The sequence below is a fragment of the Emys orbicularis genome, chromosome 1 (genome assembly GCF_028017835.1).
Source record: "Emys orbicularis isolate rEmyOrb1 chromosome 1, rEmyOrb1.hap1, whole genome shotgun sequence".
NCBI classification, from domain to species: Eukaryota; Metazoa; Chordata; order Testudines; family Emydidae; genus Emys; species Emys orbicularis.
Window position 1 is genome coordinate 143,388,933 of NC_088683.1, and position 24,562 is coordinate 143,413,494.

A 24,562-nucleotide genomic window follows, 5' to 3' on the forward strand; every position below is an offset into this window, starting at 1 on the left:
ATAAATTGTTATTTTAAAACATTTTGGTTATGATATTCTTATAACTATATTTAAAAGTGCAAACAAGTTTATAAAAAGCTCAAACAAGAAATTAACATTTTGTTAATATTACTTTTACCTTAATGTTGAGGTTTCCCCTTACATTTTTTTTTTGAATAACAAATAAATTTAAAAAAAAAAAAAAAACAAAACTGTGATTGATAAGAGAATATTTTTTGTTTGCAATTGCATTATTTGTTGAGGCAGAAATATATGTATATATATTTGTAACTGAAACCTTTTTGAACTTTGCACAAAAAATTGGTGCTAATAATACTATGATTATACCCCAACCATGATTTTAAAATAGTGTGGTACCACATATACATAAATTTTTAAAAGGGTATAAAATTGACTTTTGTTGCAACAAAATAAAAATAATAAAAAATAGTTACGTGACACACACAACATACAACACAAGACAACACACATGACATACAGGACAAACTTACAATTAACAACAAATGGCGCCAGAATTTTATTCATAACTATACAAAATAAGGCAAACAAAAATAAAAAATAAAAAGGGTTATATTTGAATAAACAAATTATTACCTTATTTAAAACTTGTAACATAAATTGTTAAAAATATATTAATATTTGCCAAATGTATTGTATTAATTTGGTAACAAGGAATTTTGCATTACTTTATATTTAACATTATTTTAAAACTCTGCTATATGGAAATAAGAAAAGCCCATGTTTCAAATATTAGGGAGTGGTTAGGATTAGAAGCAGAGTGTGCATTTCTCTTGCTTGGCAACCATATCTTCAAGAAAGTTAGGAATAATTTCAGCTGTTGCGTTCCTGAAGGGTTAAAATACTTAATTTACTGGATTTATTTAAAGTAAAGTTTTTACCTTGTTTTCTTTTTGTTTCTTGTTTTAGTCTGTTTTTAATTGCTTTATTTTTTGGAGGTTTCTGTAAAAACTATAACTTTTAACTTTTAAAACAAAGAGAGAGAGCAGAATTGAGGAGAGGCGGGGGAAAGGGGGGGGGGGTGAAGAGCAACCTAGGAAGGTAGCGAGACCTGAGCTAAGAGAGATTAAAAAGAAATATCATGATGAGTTCCAGACACATACTTATGCTGTCATCCAAACTATTTCACCGTCTCTTTTCATAGCCTCACGCTGGACAGAAGGAGTGACAGGATGGAGCCTTGTGGCAGACCACAGAGAGCTTCTAGAGAGCAGAGGCAACCAACACAAACCTGTGCTGTCTTAGGCTATGTCTACACTGGCACTTTCGTCATTAAAACTAGGGGCAACTAAAGTGCTATGATGATGATATTAGTAATAATTAATAATGTAAAAACAATTAATAATTAACGAATCATTATAATAATTTCTCATTAATCTTCCCCCAAAATAAGATGGTGAGAGAGATGGTGATAACCGATGCAATGATCAGCGTAAAGAGCAAGGGCCTAAATATTGCTTTTAAAGAGACCTACAGATACAATGGTGATGATAGATTAGATAGATAGATACTGTCATCTTGCCCTCCACCAGAGGGGCATTGACAGTTTCTATCAGTAAAGAACACAGCATCTGTGTTTCATTTTCAGAAACTGCACATGAAAACTATAGTACAGTACAGTAGGTGTTGGTTACATATTTTTCAGCACTTAACCGCACTATTCAAGTATATCTCCAATGGACAATGCCTGTTTCTTCTAGCTCAGCCATGGACCTGAGTCACTCAGAACTCAGGGACAATTTAGGGGAGAGACTCCATGAAATGTTCAACCATGTGATGAACTCATCAGGCACAGACTGTATTATAGATCAGCTGCGGAAACAGATCACTCAGACCCAGGTGGGGCTGTTGGGAAACGTGTTTTTAATGTTTCCCTCTGGTAGCCCAGTGACTAGGAATCAGTGACCAGTGACTCTCCTGGCATCAGGGACAAGGAACTGAGTTTTCTCCTATATATTGCTCCCATACCCATTGTCATCCTACATTATCTGCAGAGAAGAGTGTCAAAGGAAAGAAGGCTGTGCCTGAAAAAACAAACCACAGGTTTCAAGTAAATTCTTTCTATTCTCCCACCCATGAGTATTCTGTCACTCAAAGAAACCTCCCTAGAGGCTGCTGGAGGATCCCTGTCCCAATTATAGATGACAGAGTCTCTGCCCAGTTGCCTGGGCCAACTGACAAGTGCCCTCTGCAGGGTGCTGTCTACACAAGTGCCCTCCATGATGCCTCCTCTCTGTGTGTTCTGGGGGGTGGGGGAGAATTTCAAGGGCAGTTCTGGGCCTACACTGCCTTACCACGCAGGGAGCAATGCCAGTATTGTGGCAAAGGATGTATTTCTTCCCCTGCACTAAATATTGCCCATCTCCCTTCCATTTCTGCCACACCTCTGGGTGTCTGTGGTAACTCCAATTTGTCACTATGAGCTGAAAGGGCTGTTTCAAGTTAGTGAGCAACAAGTACATGTATTTCCAAAATTACTACATTTTATAGTCTAGAGAAATGGAGGGGCCACATCTTAATAACTGTGTCTCTTGATGCCCATTCAGGAACGTGACTTCCACTGTTTTAGTCACATAGCTTCTTAATGACACGAAGACTTCAGAGTGTTTAACCATTAGGGTGACCAGATGTCCCGATTTTATAGGAACAGTCCCGATTTTTGGGTCTTTTTCTTATATAGGCTCCTATTATCCTCCACCCCATGTCCTGATTTTTCACATTTGCTGTCTGGTCACCCTATTAACCATGTAATCGGTTTTTGATAGGAATACTGCTGGAATTCCTTGTATGAGCTTAAAACTGACGTTTTGCTCTAGAAAGGGAGAAGGGTTAAAAGAAGATGCTCCTGGCTCAGCCCAGAAAAAGAATTTCTGCACATTCCTTTACGAGGGGAGACAACCCCTTCCAGCTTTTTGTGCCTGTGTCTTACTGGGAGAAAGCAAGAATTTCCTAGGAGTTTCTTGGATTATCCTGAACACTTCTTTTAATAGAACAACAGAGAAGCTATTATTCTCCAAGTCCCATGTACCATCCAAGTTTGTAACAATCTAACACAACAAGAATACATTAAAATAATTTCATTAAGCACAATTTTGCATCAGTGCTGAGGTCCATCCCCGACATGACTCAGAGCCGAACCTCCCAGAGCTGAATCACCAATCACTGGCTGGGTACAGCTGGTTTCTCTAATCTCTTAGGTTTCTGTTCTCAGGAATAGAAACTCAAAGTGCACCAGTAACACAAGATAGTCTCAGCGGCTATAGTGAGAGAAAGCCATGGCTGCTGGCTGGAATGGAGGTAAAGATGGTGCAGCAATGCATATGTCTGTGTACATGTTTGCAAGTATATACATATATCTGGGCATTCGTGTTTCTATGTCTATACAGTATATGTGTACATTTATGTGTGTTCATGCCTATATGAAATTAGGGGCATATATATGTACATGCATCTGTATGGCTGTTGTTGATCTATGTATATAAGATATGTATATTTAATAGATACTTCTGGTTTGTTTAGCTCTCTGAGTGTATTTATAAACATATAGTGTTTTTAGTTACTAACCTGTCAGTAAAGACAGCCAAAAATCACTGACAGTAAAATGGTTTTCTTACATCAGTACTAAACAGGTATTTCTTACAGAGACAAAAAGGTGAGAGAATACAGCAGAGCGGAGGCAGTCTAGATTCTAAGGGTATGTCTACACTACGAGAGTAGTTCGATTTTACTTAAATCGAATATGTGGAATCGATATTGCAAAGTCGAACGTGTGTGTCCACACTAAGGACAGTAATTCGACTTTGTGAGTCCACACTAACGGGGCAAGCGTCGACATTGGAAGCGGTGCACTGTGGACAGCTATCCCACAGTTCCCGCAGTCCCCGCTGCCCATTGGAATTCTGGGTCGAGCCCCCAATGCCTTCTGGGGAAAAAAATGTGTCGAGGGTGGTTTTGGGTAACTGTCGTCATCCAACCGTCACTCCCGCCCTCCCTCCCTGAAAGCGCCGGTGGGAAATCAGTTCGCGCATTTTTCTGGTCAGTGACAGCGCGGACGCCACAGCACTGCGAGCATGGAGCCCGCTGCGACCATCGCTGCAGTTGTGGCCGTTGTCAACGCCTCGCAGCTTATCATCCACCTTTCCCAGAGGCAGATGCAGATAAATCAGGCGAGGAGGCTACGGCACCGCGGTGAGGGCCTGAAGTCTGAGAGTAGCACAGACCTGTCAGAAAGCACGGGACCCAGCGCCGAGGACATCACGGTGGCAATGGGTCATGTGGATGTTGTGGAACGGTGATTCTGGGCCCGGGAAACAAGCACGGACTGGTGGGACCGCATAGTGCTGCAGGTCTAGGATGAATCACAGTGGCTGCGAAACTTTCGCATGCGGAAGGGGACTTTCATGGAACTTTGTGAGTTGCTGTCCCCTGCCCTGAAGCGCAATGACACCCGGATGCGAGCAGCCCTGACTGTCCAGAAGCGAGTGGCCATAGCCCTCTGGAAGCTTGCAACGCCAGACAGCTACCGGTCAGTCGCGAACCACTTTGGCGTGGGCAAATCTACCGTGGGGGTTGTTGTGATGCAAGTGGCCAACGCAATCGTTGAGGTACTGCTCTCAAAGGTAGTGACCCTGGGAAACGCGCAGGCCATCATAGATGGCTTCGCCGCGATGGGATTCCCAAACTGCGGTGGGGCTATAGATGGAACTCACATCCCTATCCTGGGACCGGACCACCAGGCCAGCCAGTACATCAACTGAAAGGGCTACTTTTCAATGGTGCTGCAAGCACTGGTGGACCATAGGGGACGTTTTACAAACATCAACGTCGGATGGCCGGGCAAGGTTCATGACGCTCGTGTTTTCAGGAACTCAGGTCTGTTTAGACGGCTGCAGGAAGGTATTTACTTCCCGGACCACAAAATAACTCTTGGGGATGTGGAGATGCCTACAGTCATCCTCGGGGACCCAGCCTACCCGCTAATGCCCTGGCTCATGAAGCCCTATACTGGTGCCCTGGACACTGAAAAAGAACTCTTCAACTACCGGCTGAGCAAGTGCAGAATGGTGGTGGAGTGTGCTTTTGGCCGTCTCAAGGGGAGATGGAGAAGCTTACTGACTCGCTGTGATCTCAGCGAAACCAATATCCCCATTGTTATTGCAGCTTGCTGTGTGCTCCACAATCTCTGTGAGAGCAAGGGGGAGACCTTTATGGCGGGGTGGGAGGTTGAGGCAAGTAGCCTGGCTTCTGATTACGCCCAGCCAGACAGCCGGGCGATTAGAAGAGCCCAGCGGGACGCGCTGTGCATCCGGGAGGCTTTGAAAGCTAGGTTCCTGAGTGAGCAGGGTAACCAGTGACTTTTCAGTTTGTGTACAGAGAAGCTGAACCTGCCCCCGTTTCTTTACCCACTAAATGTTCAGTATCCTCTCCAGTTACATACCCCGTTCCCCCCCTTCCAACACACGTTTAAAAATAAAATCACTTGAATTTTGTTAATGAACACCGTTTTCTTTATTACTGTTTTCGTGGGAAAGTGTTGAACCTGGGACGCAGACTGTGGTGGGGAGCGGGTGTAGTGTAGTGATGCAAATAACGCTTCCAAACTCCAGGAATGACAGGCTCCGCGGTGGTGGACTGGTGGTTTCAACGGAGCCTGCCACCCCTCCTGTTCGGGACTCTGTGTGTGTGGGGGCTATGTGACTTTGTGGCAGGGGGAGGACGGTTACAGATCCCCTGCTGCGTGGCTCTGTGATCCAGGATAAGGACCGCCGCATAAGATCTGTAACTGCCCTCCCCCGCCACAAAGTCACAGAGCACCCCACACCCACCACAGAACACTAAAACCACCTCCCAGACTGACCAGGGTAACTAGTGACTGCAATGTGTGTGTGCCCTGCTGCTGAACCTGCCCCCGCGTCTGTACCCTGGTAAAGGTGACTGTCCTGTCCAATTACCAACCCCCTTCCCCCCCTTCAGACAGACTCTCCTCTAAAGAACATGATGGAAACAGTAATTAACATAAACTTATTTTTTATTATCAACTACACATGAAACTGGGGGGTGAAACTGGGACGGGGGCTTGGGTGAGGCGGGAAGGAAAGGACTTGTCAAATTTTGGGGAATGAGAGCCTTCTAGTAGTAGAGCAGTCTGCAGGGGTGGAGTGAGAGTTTTCACGGACTCTGCCGCCCCTCCTTCTTTGGACTTTGGGTGAGGGGGGTATGGGACTTGGTGGCGGGGGAGGGCGGTTAGAGATAGACTGCAGCGGGGCTCTGTCCTCCTGCCTCCGGTCCTGCAGAACATCCACAAGGCGCCGGAGCGTGTCCGTTTGCTCCCTCATTAGTCCAAGCAGCGTTTGCGTCGCCTGCTGGTCTTCCTGCCGCCACCTCTCCTCCTGTTCCATGTGTGAACGGTGCATTTGGGACAAGTTCTCCCTCCACTGGGTCTGCTGTGCTGCCTGGGCTCGGGAGCAGCCCATAAGTTCCGAGAACATGTCCTCCCGTGTCCTCTTCTTCCTCCGCCTAATCTGCGCTAGCCTCTGGGAGTGTGATGCCAGGCTGGGTTGGGAGACAGTCGCAGCTGTGGGAATGGGAAAAAGGGAGTGAATTCCTCAGAAAGATAAATTTAGTTGTGAACAAAGAACATAGTCTTTCTCTGTAAAGAAGACCATGCACAGCACCTATCACATGCGCACTCAGGACAAGGTCGAATTTTCGGCCTTCGCATTCAGTGCCTGGGGTCTTGCAGTGCAGATCAGAGAAGCGGGGCAGGACACCGGAATTTGTATAGCAGGCCGACATGGTAAGCCGTAGACTTGTGGCTGTTTAAAACTTTAATAGTTGCACTGGCCTCCTTTCACATTGAAAGCAATGCCAGTCCCTGCTGCCAGCAATCCGGCAAGCATGAGCTCTGCCCCTGTCCCACCCCCTCGCGGCTGTCCCAGGGAAAGATCCCTGTATGCTGCCCCTCTCCCGCCTCCACCGCGTGGCTGTAAACCGCCGGTTACAGTTCTGTAAAGGAACGGGCAAGCAGTCCCAATACTAACATTCCCCTACCTAATTCAAAGCAGGTCACCATGAGCGACATCACCCTGATGAGGATCTCAGACACGGAAAAACAAAGAATGCTTCGGGAAAGCATGCAAAGACTAGGGCCCTATGCCGCCATGCTCTGCAGGGCAATGATCCCGGAGTACTTGCTTGTCTCCTGGCGCGGAAATGTCTGCTATTACGGAGGACCCAATAAGGGTGCTCTCCCCAGGAACCTGATGCAAAGGCTTTCCAATTACCTCCAGGAGAGCTTCGTGGAGATGTCCATTGAGGATTTCAGCTCTATCCCCGGACATATAGACCGCATTTTACTGTAGCTGCACTGGCAGGGACTAAACAGTAGAGCGGCTTGGGCAGAACAATCATGCAAAACCGGACATTGTTAGATTTTTTTTCAATAGTTGCACTGCCCAGGACTGAAACGTTAAGCGCCTAGGGCACACTAATCATGAGAAACCCATTGTTGTTATTGTTAATATTCCTGTTCTGTTAAAAATAAATGTTTAGATGTTTAAAACACTTACTGGATGATCCTTCCCCTGATTCTGTGTCCGGGTTAACGGCTGGGGATGGTTGGTAGGGGATCTCTGTAAGGGTGATGAAGAGATCCTGGCTGTCGGGGAAATCAGCGTTGTAAGCGCTGTCGACTGCCTCGTCCTCCTCATCTCCTTCCTCATCTTCCCCGTCCGCTAACATGTCCGAGGAACCGGCCGTTGACAATATCCCATTCTCAGAGTCCATGGTCAGTGGTGGGGTAGTGGTGGCGGCCGCACCTAGGATGGAATGCAGTGCCTCGTAGAAACGGGATGTCTGTGGCTGGGATCCGGAGCATCCGTTTGCCACTTTGGTCTTCTGGTAGCCTTGTCTCAGCTCCTTGATTTTCACGTGGCACTGTGTTGCATCCTGGCTGTATCCTCTCTCTGCCATGGCTTTAGAGATCTTCTCGTAGATCTTTGCATTCCGTCTTTTGGAGCGCAGCTCGGAAAGCACGGACGCATCGCCCCACACAGCGATGAGATCCAAGACTTCCCGATCAGTCCATGCTGGGGCCCTCTTTCTATTCTGAGATTGCGCGGCCATCTCTGCTGGAGAGCTCTGCATCGTTGCCAGTGCTGCTGAGCTCGCCACGATGTCCAAACAGGAAATGAGATTCAAACTGGCCAGACAGGAAAAGGAATTCAAATTTTCCCGGGGCTTTTCCTGTCTGGCTGGTCAGAGCATCCGAGCTCGGACTGCTGTCCAGAGCGTCAACAGAGTGGTGCACTGTGGGATAGCTCCCGGAGCTATTAGCGTCGATTTCCATCCACACCTAGCCTAATTCGACATGGCCATGTCGAATTTAGCGCTACTCCCCTCGTTGGGGAGGAGTATAGAAGTCGAATTTAAGAGACCTCTATGTCGAACTAAATAGCTTCGTGGTGTGGACGGGTGCAGGGTTAATTCGATGTAACGGCGCTAAATTCGACATAAACGCCTAGTGTAGACCAGGCCTAAGTTATAGTAGATATACATACTGGTTTTATCAGAGTTAAAGCAATGGTTTTTCTTTGTAATTAGTACATCCTATTGGGTCCATCTTTCCTCAAACAGTTCTGATTTTTGTGTCTGTCTATACGTATGTGTTTGTGTCTGTCTGTATGGGTTTACCTATATTCAAAAAACTTGCACCAGTGTCACTAAATAGTGATATTGTGCAAAACCCCCACTCCTGTCTCTGTTCATATGTGTACCTTATGGGCCTGATCCAAACCCACTGATGTCAAGGAGAGTCTTTTCACAGTTTCAGTGGGCTTTGGATCAGGCCCTAGCTGAGTATGTGTTTGTGTGTGGCTGAGCATGTTTTGAAATTCTCTGTGGGCCCCTGTGTGGGCTCTCAGATTTGAGTTGAAAATGTAAAGTGTCATGAAACCAGCGCACAAAGAAACTGCTGATCAAGGAATTTTAATGACATGAGGGTTTCTTTATTAAATGTTAGCTCCCAATGATTAGGAGGAAATTAACATTTTCAATGTCTCCTACATTTTTAAATGTTTGTTCTCAATGTTCCTGAGCCATGTTTATCTAGTTTTGCTTTCCAGGTTCTCAGTGCAAATAACAAGAGACTCTTATTTTCTTCCAGAATAGAAATAACCTAAATATAAATCTTGAAAAATCTCAATTTAAAAAAATTAAATTAATAATGATTATTAATTTTATATTCGAATACATATATGGGACAATCCACATTTAAAATAAAAAGAAAGGAAATAGCAGTTCATTAAATATTGGTAGGATCTTACACTTGTAAATGGGAACAGACGGCCTGAGTCTGATTGATTTTAATGAGCTATGCACATGTATTAGATATAATAATAATTAATAATAATTATAATTATTATTTCACTGTTCCATAGCAAGTAATGGGCATTCCACACACACGGTTACATTAATGGCCATATTTGGGGCCAGGATGAACCTTTCTCATCCCCACTCTCCTCAGGACACTGCACTTTACCAGGGAGTTTCTTTCCTAAGCAATATTGAATAGGAATTGTCCATTGAGAATAACAAATGTAGGCCATGTGGTCTTGGGGAGGAGGCATTGGGGGATCTCAGTTTGTCTGCCTTCCCTATGTCTCTCTCTGTGCACCAGGTGACTCTATTCTCTTTCCCACAGATCATGTATCCAGAGGCATCAGGAAGGGGTGAGAATGAAAGCACCATACCCACATTCTCCCAAGATTACAGGCAAAGAGGGAGCTGGAAAGAGTCAAATCTCCCTCCCCTCTCATCAGTGTGATACCTTATTTAACTCTCCTTTTCCCCTGCCTCTCTCTCTTTCCCCCCATTGCTCTCTCTGTGTCTCCCTCTATCCTTCTTTGAGTTCCCCTTTCCATCTATCTCTCCCTCTACCCCATCGCTCTCATTTTTAACTTTTTTTTTTATTGGCAAGCTCTTAGCAATAAAGCTGCAGTCAGTGACTCCTTGGGATCTCTTTCATGTTTCAGGGGGAAGATCTCCCTGGAGGCATTTATGGAGAATTATGACCCAAGTGTCCTTCCCAATGAGACTTACCTGCTCTATGAAATAAAATGGAGCAGTAGCAAAAGGGCCTGGCAGAACTGTTGCCATAACACCCTCATAGAGCATGCTGAAATCTACTTCCTGGAAGATGTCTTTAAAAAGCAAAGATCTGATCCTTCTGACCACTGCTCCATCACCTGGTACATATCCTGGAGTCCCTGTGGGGACTGCTGCAGGGTAATCAGGCGTTTCCTGAAGGAACAGTCTAATGTGAACCTAGTTATCTATGTAGCACGGCTCTACTTGCACAAAGAGGAACACAATCGTCAGGGTCTACAGAGCCTGGTGAACATCGGAGTGTCCATCCGAGACATGGACCTCCCAGGTAATGACTCATGGAGTTACAGGGAATGGATGGGATAGAGATGGGACATGGGGCAGTTTGCCTTTAGATCACTAGTTCCAATTCAGCCCTGGTCATGGATGGCTCCACTGAGGTTGTAGAATGGACTCTGGAATCTTTCACTTCTAGGTCAGTGGCTCCAGTCTGGCCCCAAGTCTTGGGGGATAGTGCAATGGGATTCAGAGCTTTTTCCCTTCAGGTCTCTGGTTTCAAACTTTCCCCTGAGTGTCAGTGACCAAAAGCCAGTAGCTGACAGCCATTTTTTGACCTATTTGAAATGTGCTGGTGTTTGCAGTCCAGTTCCTGACAGTACAGATAAAAATCACTAAAATCTCCACCCCTGCTGGCACTTGCTGATCCCCTTGTCTCAGCAGAGACGCTGGGGCATAAATGAGCCATGAAGAGTCAAGGCCCCTTTTACTGCTAGAGGCAGGAACTCAGAGCTGAGGCACACTGCTGAGCCATCTGCGTGGGTGAAGCTGGTATGACACTGCCTGTCTCTAGTGGTCTATTCAGGGAATAAACAGAGAACATCAGCCTCCTTCCTGGCTCAGTCTGTCTGCCATCTTTCAATTTTCATTTGAGAACATAGTATTGTATTTAAATGTAAGGGGATGGCTTTGCAGCTTTTTTCTAATCTACCCCCAGAGTAAAATCAGCTCACCCACTGATAGTGTGATACTGCTGCTAATCATGAAGAAATACATGATATTTTACTCTCCCCTTAATACATAAATGACTTGTCCCAGGTGAATAAGTGAATGAAATTTTGCAAGACTGGTTTAATGAGACTTTCCCTGGACAGAAAGATGGAAAAGGCCAGGATAACATGAGGCCCAAATGCTGTAGTGTCCTCAGCTGGTCCTGCCTAAGGGTGACCTAGCAGAAGCATTCTGCATGGCTCAAATTAGTCTCGCTCCCTTGAGATTGACTGACCTTTGTGTATACTGAGTCCACTGATACCTCCTTCAGCACATGATTGATTTGCTCCATTTTCCCAGCTTATAGCTACTGTTGGAGAACATTTGTTGATGATGAGGACAAGGATGAAGATGATTATTGGCCCAGGCAATTTGCTCCATGGATAATGCTATATTCTCTTGAACTCCAGTCCATCCTTCAGGTCAGTAGAACTTTAGGGAGGGGAAAATTACATGCAAAAATGATCCAGAGTCATATGCAGAACCCAGTGTCTGAACAGGACAGTTCCTTGACCTCCTTGGAAATCTCAGTGATTCTGAGAGCCTCTCTCCTGCAGCTGAGCTGTAACACACCGTGACTTCCAAATGAGCTCATGAGGACACTAACACTGTATTTGAAATCTCTCAGTGCCTGAGGAGATCAAAGGGCTGGTTGGTTGGAGGAGAAAACGGCTCTTCACACCTTGGTGGAGTTTAAACACCTCTGTGGTTTGCTTTATTGCAAAACAGCATAAATGTAAAAAGTCCTGTCCCTTTCAGGGACAAAAACAACAGGGTTTTTCCTCAGCCCAAGTACAAAGCAAGTTCTAGAGCATGGCTAGACAAATTCCAGACAGAGAAACCTCGCAGTTCTTCTCTTCCCTTACATCCCATCCTCAACCTAGAGACCCTTCTTCCTGACCCTCCCTTGCAGACACAGCTTCCAACGCTACACCGCACATCCTTCTCTCAGAGTCCATCTACACTAGCAAAACTGTTGTCAGGCCTCCCATCCCCCCAGCAGAACTGATTAACCCCTTTCCTTGCCAACATCTGGATGGGTTTATATTCCCTCCTAGTAACGGGGCATTGAATGTTTCATTGAACTCCCCTGAAGTCTCCCCCCTTTCCAAATCACCCCATGTCACAGTGTGATCTGTAATACATTGTCAGGGCGTGAAGGGAAGAGACGGCCAATAAATGATATTTCCATCCCATGGGAAATTCCAAGATGTGTTTTCATTCTGCATTAGAACAAACCTGAGACCTTTTCAGTTTTTGTGTGAAAACCACAAGGAGGTGGAAGAGAACGAGCGAGAGCACCCTCCCGAGAGTAGCCATCAGCCCCATGTGTAAGGCCCTCACACACTCCTCTGGGATACCCAGGCTGTGTCTACACTACATGCGATGCAGCGGCACTGAGGCAGCACTGCAGATACGTCGCTGTAGCTCTGTAACATAGACACTACGGTGACGGAAAGGGGGTTTCTGTTGCCGTGGTAAATTTACCCCCACAAGAGGCAGTAGCTATGTCGACAGGAGAATTGTTTCATCAACCTCACTGCATCTATAGTGGGGGATAGTTTCATCTGAGTACGTCACGCACGGTATGAAATTTTTCACAGTTTTAAGTTAATCTAGGCCCTAGGTTTAAATCCCTGCTCCTGATTGAGACATAGCAGGGACTTGAACCTGAGTCTCTCATACCCCAGGGGAATGTTTAAACCACCAGGCCTTTCGCTATTCTGGGGTGGGGTGTCGGTCTCCCTCTCCTCCCCCCTTTTGTTTTTTCTTTTCCCTTGGTGGACCTGAGAGACATTCCCAACAAAATTTCTTCACAACCGATATGTTTCCACAAAATGTTTTGGATTTGACAAATCAGCATTTTCTGATGAATAACCGTGTAGTTGGAATACTCCCAACCAGATCTAATGATGAGTCCCTGTGACCATTAAACATGCCTGGGAACCCTTTGTAATTTGCCCTGGTTTTGAATGAGATTTGAAGCAATTAATATTTTAGGTGATTGCAGTTACAGTGAGTTCCTCCCATGTCCATTAAATCCCAGAGTGAGTCTAGAGTGCAAATGTTAAGCTGCCAACCTCCAGAAAAGAAATTAACTTCAGTTGTTGCTTTTCTCACTAGAACATTCCATCTTGCTTAGAGATTTCAACAGGTGAGAACCAGACTCCAGTTTTCAGCCTATGTGTAGAAGATGATCAACAGAAAAGAGCACTCACATCTGCCAATCCCTGATAGCCACCATTATCCTGTCCTGGGCAGCCAACCAGTCTCTGGAAGCCATGAGTGTCTTGAACCAGGCCATCATGGGGGAGGGATGTTAACACTAGAATGTTTAATCATTTCAATTTGATTTAGTTACTATTAGCCATTTCCTTGCCATTAGTTCAGCTTGTAGCCTTTTGAAAAGTGAATCATGTTTAAATGTTTAATGTTTTACAGTGACTGGGTCATGTTAACACCTGTGACTCAGTGTACGGGTTTATTCCATCACAGTTAAAACAAGAGTATCTTGCTTATTCTGCAGCCAGTGCTATTTCACCAAATGAAACATAACTCATTATTCATTTACATATATAGCGACCTTAGAGAGGATTTATTCTCCGGGGTTATTTGTTTGAATTATTTTTCTCTTGAGAGATTTCTAGGTTTTACTTTCTGTGTCATTTGTGAACATAACATTTGAATAAAATATCTATAATCTAAGGAAGCACTGCCTTTGTTTGTATGTTCATTTTCAAAATGTAATTCATGTGGTACTGCTTAATATACTGTTCTAGGAATTCATTAAGTGGGAGGAAGAAGAGTCTGGTGATCACTCTTAAAATGAACTGACCTTCCAAAATTTAGCTTTTCAAGCCCATAATTTTCCTCTAGGCCCACACCTGGTCCTCATACTCCCTATATTGCCTTTCTTTGTGAGATCATAGAAGGCTGGTCTCATCCCCCACACATCACATACACCTCTACTTCAATATAAAGCAACCCGATATAACACAAATTCGGATATAACGTGATAAAGCAGCGCTCCAGGGTGGCGGGGCTGCGCACTCTGGCGGATCAAAGCAAGTTCTATATAATGCGGTTTCACCTATAACGCGGTAAGATTTTTTGGCTCCCGAGGACAGCGTTATATCGAGGTAGCGGTGCATATGCAGACTTTAACATGCATTTATACAGAGAAGACACAGCACTGGGCAAGGACTGCAAATCCTTGCAAAGAATCTTCCCTGCTATTGTAACCCTAGACTCTCCCAGCAGACTGATGCTGGGGTTAGGGAGCTCCCAGTTATTCCATTCCTGGCCTCTCCCAGCAGAAAGTGATGTGGAGAAAAGAGCAGGAAGATCAGAGCAACTCTATTTCCAGCTGTTGCAGCTACAGGTGCTATAGGGCCCAGTGTTTTGAAGTGGATTTGCCAAGGAAGCTATGGCTGAAAAACAAACTACAAGATCCAAGTGAAACTTTTCCCTTCTCTATATGTCTGTGTGTGCCTCTCCTCATCTCTTCAATCCCCACAATGTCTCTCTCTCTATCACGCACACAAACACACACACAATGAAACCTCCCTAGAGGTTTGGGGGAGTTTCTCCTATCCCTTACTAGAGATCATCAAAGCTCCACACTCTCTTTAGTGCAGTTGACCAGTTCCAACTATGTGTCTGAGATGCCTCGTAAGGTGTCCCTATATTGAAGTCTGAGATATATTTCATTTCACCATTTCACCTCCCTTACATCCCAGGTAATACACGAGCAGAAAGGAGGAAGTGCCCTTTGAAGCTCTGAAGTTTCAGTGACCAGCAATAGGAACTGAAAGAACAAAATTTAATAAACAGTTCAAGAGGCTGGAGAGATAGCCAAAAGAACTCAGGGCTTCTGACACAGACAGATAACAATGTGTGTGTGTGTGTGTGTGTGTGTGTTTGTGAGAGCGAGAGAGATTATTCATGTGTTACTGGGTGAGTGTGCTTCTGTGCATGTGTGTGTCTATATACAATGGTGTTTACAGTTACATGTGTGTTTGTGTTTGCTGCATAGGGTTAAAGCAGTGAGTGTGTTTCTGGTTGTATAGTTGCATGCACCTCTCCATGTGCTTGTGTATGAAATATAAATATGCCTAGTGTGACCGGTTAGACCTCCCTCAAGTGCAGCTTTCCTCTGGAAATTACAACCAAAATAATATTGTCTTGTGCTGTAGAGAAATCTCTACAATGTAAACTCATAAATTCATCCCCACCCTCAGTGTGGAGGAAGATATGCACAACTTCTTGGCCCCCCCCTTGCCCAGTTAGAAATTGCACAACCTGGGTTTAATAATAAACAAAAACAAGTTTATTAACTATAAAAGGAAGATTTAAAGTGATTATAAGGGATAGCAAACAGAACAAAGCAGATTACCAAGCAAATAAAACAAAACACACATACTTAGCTTAAGATCTTAAAAAGACTGGTTTCAAGAAGTAATTTCTCACCCTAAATGTTGTTTTAGGCAAGTTGCAGAGTTTCTGTAGCTTAGAGTTCCAGTTATTTCTCTTTACAGACTAGACTCGTGTCTCAGTTTGGACTCAGCCCTCGCCTTTCCCACTGTTCTGTTCCTTTGTCTCTTCAGGTACTTTCAGCAGCCTTTCTTCTTGGGCAGGAAGGCAATGGAGAAGAATCCTGTTTGCCTTAATCCCCAGCCTTAAATAAGATTTATATAAGGCGGGAATCTTTTGTTTCCCAGTCTTGACCTCCCCCTCCTTTTAGTGGAAAATTACTAGAAGTCCAAGATGGGGTTTAGTACCATGTGACAGGACCACCTGACCTAGTAGTGTCCCAGCTATGCCCCAGGACACCTCTCAGGAAGGAGAGAGATTAGTATCTTCAAAGTCTTACTGTTTCTTCCTAATGGCCCATCAAGGCTGATGGCCTGTCGTCTGGTGGGTGTCTCCCAAATACACACACAGTTGTAATTGTTACATAGTCAATATTCCTAACTTTAGATACAGAAATGATACATGTGTAATGCCGACAAACCCCGGTCATCGGTGGGCAGGATTGAACATGGGGACTCTGGAGCTTAAAGCATGAGCCTCTACTGCCTGAGCTAAAAGCCACTGGCTGTAGGGTGACCAGACGTCCCGATAAAATCGGGACCTTCCTGATATTTAAGTGTTTGTCCCGCGTCCCGATCGATCTTCGGTCGGGACGCTGCACTCTGCTTTTTTTTTTTTTTTCTCCGCTGGCAGCACTCGGCTGTTCTCGACTTTCCCCCCCCCCCCCCTCCTCTGACTGCCTGCAGCACTCGGCTGTTCTCGGCTTCCCCCTTCCCCCCACTGCCGGCAGCACTGGGCCACAGTAGGGAATTGGGAGAGGGAGCTGTTTGTGTCGTTACACTGGCAGCTCTCGGTTTTTGGTTTTTTTGCTCCGCCAGTGACCCCCCCCTTGTGTCCCGATATTTTCTTCCTGTCATCTGGTCACCCTAACTGGCTGTTAGCTAAGGCTGTGGAGCAGACTCATTTAACTCTCGCTCTAAGTGGTCTCGATGCCATTAGATGGGACAGAACACCACACCCAGGAGCTGTGTGGGTTACATACTTCCCCTAGCTGAGGAAGTGTGTCCCGAGCTTCAGAGACTTCCCAGTTGAAATCCCAGACGAGTAACCATTTGTAACACTGACAGACTACGGTTGTCAGCGAGTGCGATCAATCCTGGGGCCTCTGGCGCTTAGTGCACGAGCCTCTACTGCATGAGCTAAAAGCCAACTGGCTGGTAGCTAAGGCTGTGGAGCAGACTCATTTAACTCCCGCTCTAAGTGGTCTCAGTGCCATTAGATGGGACAGAACACCACACCCAGGAGCTGTGTGGGTTACACATGCATACAATTGGATAATCACATTCAGTAAATTATAACATTTCCGACGATACCTTGTAAGACCCATCTTGCATAAAATATATCTCAGATATGCCATATCTATATCATAAGCATATTTCCATAAAGAATATGGGGTGTAACATCACACACAGTATGTACACATATGGTTGGGTGGGTTTGTAGTTGTATGTGTGTATGTTTGCAAATGCACTGGACATCATTGCTCTCATGCTTCTCTCACTTCCACCAATGTAAATCAGGAATAACTCCACTGCAGTCCATAGATATACACTGGTGTAAAACAGGGATAAGTAAAAGGAAAATATGGGTGGGGGATGCAGGTGTGAAACACTCCCTGAGGAGCTAACTAAGCCTTTTTTTGTGAATACATGGAAAAGTATTTGCAGTGGTTTTTACTGACGAAGTTTCCAGTGTGAAATTTATCAGTGAATATGAATTAATATTCAGAGGGCACTGTGAACAGGTCCGGGGTGCACCACCTAGTGGTGGCGGTCTCTGGTGGTCACTCCACCTAGAGGTCATAATGGGAGAGGTAGGGGATCCCAAGCCCTCCCACCTCTACCAGGTTCTGACCCAGGGCTCTGTGAGGCATAGGCGCTGACTCCGTGGGTGCTCCGGAGCACCCACGGGAAAAAATTAGTGGGTGCTGAGCACCCACCGGCAGCTCCCCGTGGCCCCGCCCCGCCCCCTGCTCCAACTCACCTCCGCCTCCATCTCCTCCGCGAGTGTGCCACTGCATCCTGCTTCTCCTCCCTCCCAGCCCTTGCCATGACACAGCTTATTCGCAGGGCAGGGAGGGAGGGGGGAGAAGGGAGAATGTCGCGCGCTGGGGGAAGAGGCGGGGCCAGGGCGGGAATTTGGGGAAGGGATCCAATAGGGGCAGGGAGGGGGCAGAGTTAGGGTGGGATTTTGGGGATGGGGTTGGAATGGGGGCGGGGCCAGGGGCGGGGATGGGGTGGAGTCAGGGTGGGGCCAGGGGTGGGGAGGCACGGGCACCCACCGGCGCAGGAGAAAGTTGGCGCCGCTGCTGTGAGGTCTGTCCAATGTCTTTCATTCTGGAGTGCCCCGAGTCAGCCTCCCTGGGTCACTTCCTACCTCCCTCTTTCCTACAGTAGGCTTCAGCTTATCTCAGTAAGCACTACCCAATAGGTTGCCTACCCATCTCCAGTCCAGTCTGGATCTGGCTGCATCCTGCTCCAGAGCTCCCAGAGTGGGTCCTTCTCCCTGCCCTGTCCTCCCCCAACTGAACTGGCTGGCTCCCTTTTTAACCCAGCCTCCAAGCAAAGCATGCTGGGCACAGGCATGGGGGTGGGGCCTCCTCAGCCCAGAGCTGCTCTTTGACCCTTTGCTGTCCAGTGAGGGTTTTATACACCCCGTCACAAGTGCCGAAAGCTGAGAATTTCCAAACTGTTTCATATTTAATTATAATATCATTTTATAGCTATTTCTGTAAGAGGGGAATAACTCGTTATTTATTAAATAGTAATAAAATCTTAATTTCTTTCTTGTCAGAACCACTGGAGCAAAGATAAGTGTAGCGAGGTAACCTGTCAAATGTAAAAATAACATACATAGATTCATTTCCAACTCATTGTAGCTATGCTAAAACACACACTATTGACATAAACAGGCCTTAAATTGGATATTCTTCAAGTAACAGAATCATATGATAAGTGCATGTATTGTTCACTGTAACAAATGTCACTGTGGCAGGGCTGGGGTAAAACCCCTGGAATGCCCTGCCAAAATGCTGGCCAAGCCCTGCTTTCTGGTAGGGAAGCCAGGTGCAGGGGCCCGGGCAGCCAGCAGAGAGCCCAGCTGCAGGCCCTAACGAGGGCCAGCCCACAGCAATGACTTGAGCTAAGTAGCGACAGCTGGACTGAGGACGGGCGGGGCTATAAAAGCCCTGAGGAAAGCTCAGGCAGGAGGCTAGCCTGGGAGGGGATAGGAGGTGTACATCTTTGTCTCCTCACCAAAGGCAAGGAGCCTCACAGGCCAGGAGACCCTGGGAAGGGTCTGACTGGGGATGGCTGTTGGGGGAATAAGGGGGACTACACAATTGCACTGTAAATAAAGACACAAGGGTGAAGCACCAAGAAGGCGTGGGGACTCTTTACTGAACCAGCCAACACAGGGCACAGGCTCGAGAGGGCGGAGACCTGTGCGGACCCTGTGACAGTCACTATAGCAAAGTTATGTTTCATGGATATTGTAGCTACAGTGTAATTAGTACAGAGGATTTGAGGGCAGGTGTATCTATACAAAAACATAGCTCCGTTGTAGCTATCGCGATCCTAGGAAGATCAATTTAATAAAGCTCCATCGAGGGAAGAGCAGAGAAGTTGGTCCTTACTTGGACAGTGCTGTACTGAGATATCCAGCGCATGTATTTTATATCTAGCTCCCATGGAGGGAGGCTCACTAGAAATACAGACATGGTTAAACAGGCCAACTTTTTCAAAACTGAGTAACACTGACTTCGGGGGGAGCTGCAGTAGCTCAGCACCTCTGAAAATCGGGCCATCTAGTGAAGTGTATGCATTTAGGAGACTAGCTTTAGGCACCTATGTCTAAAAATGTTAGCCATAGAGACAGAGAAGGAAGGAAGGATGGATGGATGGATAGATAGATAGATAGATAGACAGTAATTATATTGTAACTGCAGTGCATATAATATATCCATGTTAGCTTTGTGAGTGCAAACCCAGTAGCCAAATACCTTTACTTCATGAACATTGGAGTCTATGCTGAGCATGTAAACTGAGGGTATGTCTACACTATGGGATTAATCCGAATTTACAGAATTCGAATTTTGGAAACAGATTGTATAAAGTCGAATGTATGCGGCCACACTAAGCACATTAATTCAGCGGTGTGCGTCCATGTACCGGGGCTAGCGTCGATTTCTGAAGCGTTGCACTGTGGGTAGTTATCCCATAGCTATCCCATAGTTCCCGCAGTCTCCCCCGCCCATTGGAATTCTGGGTTGAGATCCCAGTGCCTGATGGGGCAAAAAACACTGTCGCAGGTGGTTCTGGGTACAGCTTCACCCCATGAAAGCAACGGCAGACAACCATTTCGCGCCTTTTTTCCTGGGTGAACACTGCAGACTTCATACCACAGCAAGCATGGAGCCTGCTCAGCTCAAGACAGCAGTCATGAACATTGTAAACACCTCGCGCATTCTCGTGCAGTTTATGCTGAACCAGGACCAGAAAAACGAGGCGAGGAGGAGGCGGCAACGGCAGCACAGCGACAAGAGTGATGAGGAGGACATGGACATGGACACAGAATTCTCTCAAACCGCGGGCCCCGGTGCTTTGGAGATCATGTTGTTAATGGGGCAGGTTCTATCCGTGGAACGCCGATTCTGGGCCCGGGAAACAAGCACAGACTGGTGGGACCGCATAGTGTTGCAGGTCTGGGATGATTCCCAGTGGCTGCGAAACATTCGCATGCGTAAGGGCACTTTCATGGAACTTTGTGACTTGCTGTCCCCTGCCCTGAAGCGCCAGAATACCAAGATGAGAGCAGCTTTCACTGTTGAGAAGCGAGTGGCGATAGCCCTGTGGAAGCTTGCAATGCCAGACAGCTACCGGTCGGTCGGGAATCAATTTGGAGTGGGCAAATCTACTATGGGGGCTGCTGTGATGCAAGTAGCTACGAAAGGTAGTGACTCTGGGAAATGTGCAGGTCATAGTGGATGGCTTTGCTGCAATGGGATTCCCTAACTGTGGTGGGGCGATAGATGGAACCCATATCCCTATCTTGGCACCGGAGCACCAGGGTACCCAGTACATAAACAGCAAGGGGTACTTTTCAATGGTGCTGCAAGCACTGGTGGATCACAAGGGACGTTTCACCAACATCAACGTGGGCTGGCCGGGAAGGGTTCATGATGCTCGCGTCTTCAGGAACACTACTCTGTTTAAACGGCTGCAGCAAGGGACTTACTTCCCGGACCAGAAAATAACCGTTGGGGATGTTGAAATGCCAATAGTTATCCTTGGGGACCCAGCCTACCCCTTAAAGCCATGGCTCATGAAGCCATACACAGGCAGCCTGGACAGGAGTCAGGAGCTGTTCAACTACAGGCTGAGCAAGTGCAGAATGGTGGTAGAATGTGCATTTGGACATTTAAAAGGTCGCTGGCGATTGTTACTGACTCGCTCAGATCTCAGCCAAACCAATATCCCCATTGTTATTGCTGCTTGCTGTGTGCTCCACAATCGCTGTGAAAGTAAGGGGGAGACCTTTATGGCGGGGTGGGAGGCTGAGGCAAATCGCCTGGCTGCTGATTACGCGCAGCCAGACACCAGGGCGATTAGAAGAGCACACCAGGAAGCGCTGCGCATCAGAGAAGCTTTGAAAACCAGTTTCATGACTGGCCAGGCTACAGTGTGAAATATCTGTTTGTTTCTCCTTCATGAAAATCCGCCCCCTTTATTGACTCATTCTCTGTAAGGAACCTCCCCCTTCGATCACAGTTTGCTTTCAAAGGAAATAAAGTCACTATCGTTTAAAAATAATGTATTCTTTATTAATTGATTATAAAAAGAGGGAGAGAACCCGGGTGGGGTTTGGGAGGAGGATCGGCGGGAAGGAAAAGGCCACTAAAAAAAGGTTTAAAAAATGACAGCCTTTCGCTTGGGCTGTCCACTGGGGTGGAATGGGAGGGTGCACGGAGCCTCCCCCCCCCACGTTCTTACACATCTGGGTGAGGAGGCTATGGAACATGGGGAGGGGGGAGGGGGTTATACAGGGGCTGTAGCGGCACTCTGTTATCCTGCTGCCGTTCCTGAAGCTCCACCAGACGCCGGAGCCTGTCTGTTTGCTCACGCAGCAGCCCCAGCGTTGCATCCTGCCTCCTCTGATCTTCCTGCCGCCACCTCTCATCTCGAGCGTCTCTCCTCTCCTCACGTTGGTCCCTCCTGTCCTTACGTTGGTCCCTCGTGTCCTCACGTTGGTCCCTCCTGTCCTCACGTTCACTGGCATCTTTCCTATACTTTGAAACCGTGTCCTTCCACTCATTCATATGAGCTCTTTCACTGCGGGTGCATTCCATGATTTCCGCAAACATCTCGTCTCGCATCCTCTTTTTCCAACGCCTTATCTGAGATAGCCTTTGGGACGAGGAGGGAGGCTTGAAAAATTTGCAGCTGCTGGAGGGAGGGAAAAAAGGAGAGAATTTTTTAAAACAATACATTTTACAGAACAATGCTTATACTCTTTCACGGTGACCACCACTATTCACATTACATAGCACATGTGATTTCTGTGCAAGGTCGCATTTTGCCTATTATTATTGAGTGCCTGTGGCTTTGCTGCTAGAGATCACAGACGCAGGTCCGGGCAACAGAATTCAGCTTGCATGCGGCCATGGTAAGCCATTGTCTTTCAGTTTCTGCGCCCTCCTTTCCCACATACCAAGCAAAGCCCGTTGCGTGCTGCGGTTTTCCTGTTAACCTTCAGCAGCAGAAAACAAACTAACCCCCACCCCATCCAATTCTCTGGATGATCGCTTTATCCCTCCCCCCACCGCGTGGTTGGTATGAGGGAAGATCCCTGCAGGAACCAAACTAACACCCCCCCCTGCCATGAATTCTCTGGGATGATCGCTTTACCCCGCCCCCCACCGCGTGGCTGGTATCAGGGAAGATCCCTGCTAGCCAAACGCGAAAAGCTCAGGGCCAATTCCCGCCCCCCCCCCCCGCGCTTGGCTAACTGCAGGGAAGGATTTCTTTTCAGCCACAGGCAAACAGCCCAGTAGGAACAGCCACCTCTGTCCCCTTAATTAAATTCCTGTATTTCAACCAGGTTACCATGAGCGATATCACTCTCCTGAGGATTACACAGCGAGATAAAGAACGGATGTTGCTTGAATGCCAGCAAACACCGGGACCATACGCTGCCAGGCTTTGTCATGCAATGATACCAGATTACTTGCTACTAGCATGGTGTGGTCAAGTGTCCTACCATGGAGGACGGAATAAGGCTGCACTGCCCAGAAACCTTGTGGCAAGGCTTTTGGAGTACCTCCAGGAGAGCTTCATGGAGATGTCCCTGGAGGATTTCCGCTCCATCCCCAGACATGTTAACAGACTTTTCCAGTAGCTGTACTGGCCGCGAATGCATCCCAAGTCCTCAGGGCAAAGTAATCATTAAAAAATGCTTGCTTTTAAAACAAGTTTTATATTTTAAAAGGTAAACTCACCTGAGGTCCCTTCCATTGGGTACTGGCTTGGGAGGGTACTTCAGTCAGGCTGAGAAAAAGATCCTGGCTGTTGGGGAGAACGGAGTGCTGTGTGCTCTCCGCAAGCTCGTCCTCCTCTTCCCCGTCCGCAGAATCCTCAGGTGTGGCTGATGAGATTACCCCCGCCTCGGAATCCATGGTCAGAGGTGGGGTAGTGGTGGCGGCCCCCCCTAGAATTGCATGCAGCTCGGCGTAGAAGCGGCATGTCTGCGGCTCTGACCCAGAGCGACCGTTTGCCTCCTTTGTTTTTTGATAGGCTTGTCTGAGCTCCTTGACTTTCATGCAGCACTGATCTGAGTCCCTATTGTGGCCTCTCTCCATCATGCCCTTGGAGATTTTTTCCAAATTTCTGGCATTTCGTCTTTTCGAACGAAGTTCTGCTAGCACTGAATCCTCTCCCCATATAGCAATCAGATCCAGTACCTCCCGTACGGTACATGCTGGTGCTCTTTTTCGATTATCGGCCTGCATGGTTACCTGTGCTGATGAGCTCTCTGTGGTCACCTGTGCTCTCCACGCTGGGCAAACAGGAAATAAAATTCAAATGTTCACGGGGCTTTTCCTGTCTACCTGGCCAGTGCATCCGAGTTCAGATTGCTGTCCAGAGCGGTCACAATGGTGCACTGTGGGATAGCTCCCGGAGGCCAATACTATCGAATTGCGGCCACACTAACCCTAATTCGAAATGACAATATCGGTTTTGGCGCTACTCCGCTCGTCGGGGTGGAGTACAGAAATCGATTTTAAGAGCCCTTTATTTCTAAATAAATGGCTTCGTTGTGTGGACGGGTGCAGGGTTAATTAAATTTAACGCTGCTAAATTCGAATTAAACTCATAGTGTAGACCAGGCCTGAGATGAGGGATTTGCACATTTAAGGAAATAAGACTGAGTGACAAGCTCTCTGCAATGCTTTGCTCTCTATTCCCTGCAAATCAAGTTACCAAGAAATTTATGAGTAGTGGGGAACAATCCTGCTCTGTCCCAAGGACATGAAGTGGATGATCTATCAGATGTGATTCTATAACACAGTTCATTATGACCGTGTTGAGGAGATGCTTTCACTAGCGTTTCTGTGTGATGAGGTTAAAACGTCAACTGCAAAAATCCTATCAACTGTGATATAATTTCTAAAGCAGAAAAATAAAAATCATAAGCAATTAAAAAGGAGAATGCAGTAACATCAAACAATGCAAGTCATGTCTGACAGAGTGCCCAGTCATGGGAGGTCCTCACTTTCCTCCATCAGATCGAGGGTACCAGAATT

General features: G+C 46.7%; 1 protein-coding gene across 2 annotated transcripts; it reads left to right on the plus strand.

Annotated features, from left to right (window-relative positions):
* The first annotated feature begins 3,233 nt into the window (after positions 1-3,233).
* Positions 3,234-13,878, plus strand: LOC135875749 (C->U-editing enzyme APOBEC-1-like). 2 transcript variants are annotated; one of them, XM_065400748.1, is made up of 5 exons: positions 3,234-3,315; positions 9,719-9,835; positions 10,050-10,450; positions 11,470-11,591; positions 13,294-13,878. In XM_065400748.1, exons 2-5 carry the CDS (start codon positions 9,753-9,755, stop codon positions 13,402-13,404), a joined length of 717 nt encoding a protein of 238 aa, XP_065256820.1. In that variant the 5' UTR covers positions 3,234-3,315; positions 9,719-9,752; the 3' UTR covers positions 13,405-13,878. The 2 variants fall into 2 exon arrangements, with proteins under 2 accessions (XP_065256820.1, XP_065256828.1); XM_065400756.1 differs by having other exon boundaries at positions 9,719-9,746.
* Positions 13,879-24,562: the final 10,684 nt, after the last annotated feature.